The sequence below is a fragment of the Fulmarus glacialis genome, unplaced genomic scaffold (assembly GCF_000690835.1).
Source record: "Fulmarus glacialis isolate BGI_N327 unplaced genomic scaffold, ASM69083v1 scaffold43193, whole genome shotgun sequence".
Lineage (NCBI taxonomy): Eukaryota > Metazoa > Chordata > Aves > Procellariiformes > Procellariidae > Fulmarus > Fulmarus glacialis.
The window spans coordinates 12,738-20,019 of NW_009201783.1; the positions used below are offsets into that span (position 1 = coordinate 12,738).

Sequence of the window (7,282 nt, forward strand, 5' to 3'; positions counted from 1 at the left end):
CAAATGTTATGGCTACTGCTAATGAGGATACAAGTAATCCCATCAGCTTGATCCTTGGAATTCTCTTTTGCTTCACATAAAACCTTCATTCATAATTCATCTTCATCTCTGCAATTGCAATATAAGAGTCTATTAACTCACTTTTGTTACTGAATTTTGACTCACTTTAGTTCAAATAATGAGCACCTGTGTTATTCACTGCTTCCCATCTCAATCTGCATCCTCATGTCCACTAATTCTGAAATTTAAATTAAAGATAAATATCAGAAAATAAATGTTACTCTACTCAAAATACCAGTTTAAGAAGAAAAGTGCACAAATAAATAAGATATATAAACATTATTAAAGTACTTTTTTGAACCCTTAAATTATTCAAAAGGACTCATATTTGGTACAGAATCTTTTTTTTCTGTTGTCATTTCCAAATGAAGTTTAATAACTGTGCTTTTAGAACCTGGCTGGCTGAGATAATCAGCTTTTTCCATCTGCCAAACTGCTTAGACACTGAATATGCTATATAAGTCAGTCTCATAGTTGGCTTTAATGCATGTGGTTCCGTTTTCAGGACTGAAACTTAACATGAGGGTACTTATTACAGTAGTTACTCTACTCTCTAAGACTGTACTACTAACACTAGTTATCAGGCAGTTCCAGTGTTGAATTTATTTTATAAAAAATAGCAGGATCATGAACTCAGTTTGTGGCAAAAGCTTGTCTAAGTTACCATAAGGGAGGCATGGTGCTAACACACTTGTTCCAATGAAGTGTTAACACAGAAATGACTGAAGAGGTATTGGCACCAGACATCCATTTTGCAGTACAGCGCTATGTTCCTTTTGAGCTTCCCTTTACAGTATGGTCACTGCATCTCAGATTGTTCCGTACTGTTTGCCTGTCCTAGACCATGACCTGGGTGTTCACATTCCATCCTTATCAGCCAAGCACCAGACCTGCGGTCAGTGTATTATTTGCAGTACTCACTTTTTGACAGGACCATGGTTCTGCTCCCATTCTGCTGATTTATCTATCAGTCGCAGGTGCTGGGAGGCCTCTGTTGGTTAGTTCTTTAAAAAAGCTGGAGCAGTGCTCTAGAAAGGCATACTGTAATCATTCACTCCAAGATGATAGTGAGTTTGGTCTGATTTTGAGGGAAATCGTGACACTTTTATATTCATTTAGGATGAATTTCGGATTTATTCTCGTAAGACTGTGACATGGATGTCTGTGTCTGCACTTATCAAAAGTAGATTGGATTATCCAGCCGCTGCTGAGGAAGACTCAATCTTCAGCAAAGCCATAATGAAGCCAAGTTTGCAAGTAAGTAAAGTATTCCCTGCAGATCTGGGAGATGATAGCAAATCTCAGCCACACTTCATAGAGTGAAAGTGAGCTGTGAAACATATCCGGCTAAGAAACTTGTAGCTTGATGAACACAGTGAGCTGTGGAAAAAGAAGTTAGAGATTTTGGAGAACTGTACTCACTTCTGTAAAAATTCTCTCTTACTCCGAGGTGGGTTATGAAAAAAGAATCCTCGCTACTCCTGAGAGAAGACCTACATTATAAGTAGGAGAGCTTTAAGACACTGGGGTTAGTAGTGAAGAATCAGAGTTCCAAATCAAAAATTCATTCCTGGCATAGGAATCAAGGAGTTTAGGGATGGCTGTGCATCTGAAGGGAAACTGTGAGGAACCAAACATCACAGCTCCACAGTAACATGAAAACAGGGATGAATGTAGTTGAAGGGGAATAGAATAGAAAAGTGTCTAGGCAGAGCTGCATCAGTAGTTCCAGAAATGTTTCATCAAGGAGGATCTGAAACACATTTTCTTTCTTGCCTTTGTGTGCACCAATTTGTGCTTTAAATTACATTTGCTGGAGTCAGGTCTGGCACTGTTGACTGTTCCTGCAAAAATGTATCCTGGTCTCTGCCAGTTCCATAGCTTTGAGATCCCAGTGAGGCACTGGGAAGAAGGTAGACAATTAATTGATTCAAGCAGATCACAAGGTCCCTCATGAGTTGAGTAAATACAATTATCCCCCTTTTAGAACAAGTACCAGACAGTTCAGTTATATGTCTTGCTTAGCATTACACATTACATTGGTGTGAGCAATAGGAGTGCAATGGTACATTTGCTAATATCTGGCTCTTGATTATAGATACTAGATCACTGGACTGGGGAACCCATAAAAGAGCTATATTGCTTTCCGGGAAATAGATTTCTAACTTGTTAGCATTTATTTTTAGATCTACAGCAATTTTAGTAGATATTTCAATTATAAACCTAACTTTAGCTGAGCAAAGCTGTTGCTATTACTGCTATTTTGTGTGGGCATATATTAATGTACATAAGAAAGTTTAGTGCCAGCTAGTTTAATCAACTGGCACAGTATGAAAGTGAAGACTGGTTTGTAACATTCTTCAGAGGATCGAATTAGTAACATAAAAAAGCCCAATATAGCCCTCAAATAATAGGCCCTTTGAAGAACACTTCCATATCAATCAAAACATCTAGATAGAAAAGAACAGATTTCAAAGCAGCAAAGAGCAAACAGTTTAATCCTTCACTAGCAATTCAAAAGCTCCTACTTATATGTCAATTATAAAACCTGTTTGCCGTTTGAGCTACCTAAGTCTACAGAGTAATGTGTAGTGCCCAAGAGCTGTCCAAAGACCTGTTCCGGCAGCGAGTAGAGTCCCTCATTTCCCACTCCAGTTTTTAGCATTGCAAATATTGCAGCTCCTCTTGCATGAAATCCTAACTACAGACCTCTTGTTAGGATAATGACTGTGGTTATAGCTCCATTTTGAGTCCGTATGCAAGTTGAGTATAGATTTCATTGGCCTATAATAATGCTTATTGCAGTGGGTAGGGAGAGTCCCCTAGAGCTGATTTTTTTATTACTTATGTGTATAGGTGTATAGCCTTGCCTTCTTCCAGCTGATATGAAGCGCCATTATCTCTAATAGGCTTTGTTATTGTTGCGCAGGACAGGACAGACTTCTTTTGCAAGTTATAAATGGTAGCGTGCGTTCCTGATGGGTAACTGCTCTGCAAGGACTTATCATTAGCAGTGACTCAGGAAGTATCCTGGGATGGCCTTTCTTGTTTGTTGGCATATCTGTTCAGCTGAAGGACTCAGCACCATCCTGAAAACTGCCCATACCCCCCTGCTTTCTTCAAAGCCAGACAAAAGATAAGAGAGTTGTTGACTGAAGATGGGCTTTGACAACTGCCTGCGTATCCACCACAGCATCAGTGATCTCTTTCCTTCATTCTGTGAAATGGGAGTGAGGACTGTATTCCTTGCTTCACAAAATGGGGAGAGAAGAATGCTGCTTTGTACTTGCTTGACCTAAAGATATGTAAAACTTAATGGAACCTGCACTGCGTTGGGGATCCCACTCTATAACATAACTAGGGTGTTAGTATATGCAGTCCTGTCTTCTCTCCCTCCCTGCCCCCCATATAATTTGCTTTATCTGTGCTTGACCCCAGTGAGGATGCCTAGCTGAGATCTGTGAGAGGGCCTGGGAGTATTTTTGTTTGCTGTGTTGCATATATTGTTGTCCCTGTTTTGTTTTGCAGGTGAAAATTATCCAAATACAAAAAATCCGCTATGTCTGGAATATCTATGCAAAACAGTTCCAGAAAGTTGGGTGAGTTCAATGCCCTGATTACACAAGTCTCGGAGGAAGTCAAGCTTCTTTGTGAACAATGTCCTAAGGAAAACACTCCCTTTATATTTTAGAGCCCTAGAAGACCACCACACTTGCTCAGCTATACATGCCAAATTTGGTTCTGGTCTCACCTGCAATGAACAGAATGTCAGGTACACATTTTAAAACATAAGTATTCAACATATGGATTTCAAAGAGATGTAAATTCACTGCTGTTGGTGCACTTCCCTTAAGTTTCTTGTGTATCCATTAGTATGCACATAATTTTAGATGAAATGGCCATGCATGAAAAATTGAATGCAAAGGGCTAGAGAATGTTGTGTATTCCTTGTCAAAGTTTTTGAAATATCTCAGTATTCATCACTGTTACTGTTCTCAATCAGGAAATAACTATGTCCTGTAACTAACTCTAAGCAGTTCTTACTTGGAGTAAGAGAAAGTCTCCATGAGACAGTGCAGATAAGTTGTGTGTGTGCTTCTTCAGTGGGGCTCCATGTAATTGTATTGAACTTCTAAATCAATTAGTTCTGGTCATTGAATTCATTCTCACAAACTACTGTGTCATTAGACAATTTACAGAATAGGTATTCCTGAAACTGCTAAATAAAGAAATCATCTTCAGTTTGGATACTGAAAATCCAGCTCCTGACCTTAGCTCATCTTGAATCTTACATTCAAATCACCCTTAACTTTATGCAAAATTATTTGGTTTTAGATCATTTAGTTTTAGGTGTAGAATTCCTTTGTTTATGATGCTTCAAAGGATTTTTTGCCTGATGGAAATGTTTGCCTAAAAGGCTGTGTTACACCTCATGTCTGTTTAAGTAGATTTCACTGATACAATCTTCTTTTCTGACATAAGCACTGTAGGGGCATTTAATTTTTTAGCTTTTTCTTGGAGAAACATCCTCACAGCCTTTAGACTGGGATCAATACAAGCTCTCAGGACTATTGAAAGCTGCAGCTTCTTGAGTGAGCTACATTGTCACTATTTTATATGTAAGTGATGTATCTTTATCCCATACAGGAGAGTTATATGTGGGCCAAACACTGTTGATGTTCCAGTGATCCCTATTTGGAAACTACTCATCAAAGAGGTTAAGCATTTCTGTTGCTTTTATTCTAGGCTACTTGGGGAGGCAGAGTGTGCATATAGAATATAATGGAGTCTATGTCTGAATTAGCTTCCCAGTACTCACTCATCAAGCACACTCCTTTTTCAAATTGTGTTTAAAGGTGTTCCATGAAATCACCATAAATTTATTGTTCCTTATCCTCTATCCCCATGCCTGTATGGCTGCTTGGTATTTTATGTATCTGTGTCCTGGGAGCTCATTCTGTTGACCTTACAAGGGTCAGTGAATGTTTACAAGCTGCACTGGAAATCAAACCTTCCAGGCAAAGGCTGTCTCTTAATCAGCAGAGATTAAGTGAACAGCAGTAGCTGGTATATGCCTTCAGCTGCAGAGAGATCCAATGAGCTCATGACTCTGGGCACAGCACCATGTAAAGCACCAGTATCTTTTTCAGACAGGAACTGGCTATATGTGGCCTAAACAGAGTGTTTGTGGAGATGTGCCTATGGTATGTGAGCTCCATCCTCACAGCACAACCTGCTCTTCTCTCACCTTTGTTACATTTCTTGTAAAGAAGCAAGCAAAACAAGGCCTGGGCTGAGCCATTCACATCCCAAATAACATCCTATTGGTCCAGATTATTTGGCCCTTCTGTCAGATGGAGATGGTCCAATCTGATTAGACTGAAGCCACTGCTAACAAAATTAGAAAGGGGGTTGGGAGTCATGACACTTAATAGCTTTTATTCCAGCCCATTTCTAACAGGATGGACTGGCTGGGTAAAATGGAGCCATTTAAATGTGGCCAGCTCTTGAGTATTGCTCTCTCTCCAAACAGGTCTTAAATCCATTTTACGTGTTCCAGCTGTTCAGTGTGTGTCTGTGGTTTGCTGAAGATTACATGGAGTATGCCACTGCCATCATAATCATGTCTCTTCTCTCGATTTTTTTGACTGTGTATGATCTTAGACAGGTGAGACACCTAACCTTTTTCCACAAGAAGGATTTATTTCTAATGTCTGGGAAAGGCCAGGATGTTACAACATGCACACGTACAGTGCTATGAGAGTTACTCAGAGGTTTAGTCTTTTGACATTGTGTAGTAGCAGGTGCAATGGCCTGGCCTCCTAGTCATCATAATCTCTGTGTGGTTCTTTACCCATATCCTCCCTTCCCCATTCCAGTGCTTTGCTTTGTAACTTTTTGTTACACCTTCTCCATAATTAGGGTGGGGAATTTCTTTCTCTGTATGATTGTACAGTTTCTGGCAGGGCCAGACCCCAGTTTATGAGGGCTCTCATAACCACAAATAACAAAAGGGAATAATTATTAGTGGATGAATTGCATCATGTAAGTAAGATGTAACGCTTTTGTGTGTTCTCCTTTAATTTATAGCAATCGGTTAAACTGCACAGACTGGTTGAGTCTCATAACAACATCATGGTCACTGTCTGCAGAAATAAGGAAGGTGACTCCTGTACACTTCTTTCTTCAATGTGTTTCATTTCTATTGCAATTTATGTCAAACCCAAGAATGTATAGTATCAAATTCCTTCTAGAGCAGTTTCCTCTTCTGTCTGTCAGCTCCATTAACTAGCTTCTGCAGATTGGGTTAATTTGACCTAGAAGTATGTTATGGCACATCAATCATATTCATAACTGAGCACAGCCTTAGCAAAAAATTATCAGGAAAACGACGTCATTTTTCTTAAAGCAGTGCTGACAAAGCCAAACACATAGCCATTAAATGGCTGTGAGTCCATCTAATTGCTCCATGCAAAGTCTGTTCATTGCCATGGTATTTAGAGCACAATCCAAAAAGATGGAGTCAAACTAAGAAACGTAGATCCAAGCTCCTTCAGTTAGGTCAGCTTATTGGAACAATAATCATTGGTTGGGCTCCTGGGGAGATAAGAAGGAATTCTGCAGTTCAAACTGATGCCTAGGCTTTTCTAAATATTGGAGGTGGTATTCTTAGGTCCTACTTGTGGTCCTTTATTTATCAGCCATTATAACAATCTATTCAGCAGGTAGTTCCTTGTATTTTTTCGCCTTACCACAGAGAAATGTATGAAGCACAAAGTTTGTATTACATGTCACCTACAGGTTGCCAAGAGCTGGAATCACACCATCTTGTTCCTGGAGATATGCTGGTTTTGAAAGAGGGCAAAACCCTTTTGCCTTGTGACGCCATCCTGATCAGTGGGCAGTGCATTGTAAATGAAAGCATGCTGACAGGTACAGCCCATCCCTCCCAGGTTTACCATCAAAACATCATCATAGCCGTATGTCTTCAGCCATTGACACAGGACATATAGTGTTATCGTGTATCACCCTTATTATGAGATAGTTCATAGCTAGCCTAGAAGGGGATTCTTTCGGGTGTTTGCTATAATAAAGACTGAATTGTAGTTAGCTCCAGTTTATCTAAATAGACAAGATGGACTTTAGGGAGGGCAGTTCATCCTTTTCTTCCTTTCCGGGGTGCAGAATTTAGGAAGGGATCCTCTGATTAGAAAGGAAAGAG

General features: G+C 39.7%; 1 protein-coding gene across 1 annotated transcript in view; it reads left to right on the forward strand.

The window, feature by feature from the left end:
• The window catches only part of LOC104074078 (probable cation-transporting ATPase 13A4), a gene marked incomplete at its 3' end in the record, with an annotated part of 17,876 nt that overhangs the window by 9,469 nt on the left and 1,125 nt on the right, over window positions 1–7,282 (forward strand). Inside the window, exons 3-9 of the mRNA XM_009574064.1 lie at window positions 1,180–1,317; window positions 3,589–3,659; window positions 3,752–3,832; window positions 4,708–4,777; window positions 5,594–5,728; window positions 6,151–6,223; window positions 6,862–6,993. Of these exons, the coding sequence (XP_009572359.1) occupies window positions 1,180–1,317; window positions 3,589–3,659; window positions 3,752–3,832; window positions 4,708–4,777; window positions 5,594–5,728; window positions 6,151–6,223; window positions 6,862–6,993 (700 nt within the window). The remainder of the gene's footprint in view (window positions 1–1,179; window positions 1,318–3,588; window positions 3,660–3,751; window positions 3,833–4,707; window positions 4,778–5,593; window positions 5,729–6,150; window positions 6,224–6,861; window positions 6,994–7,282) is intronic.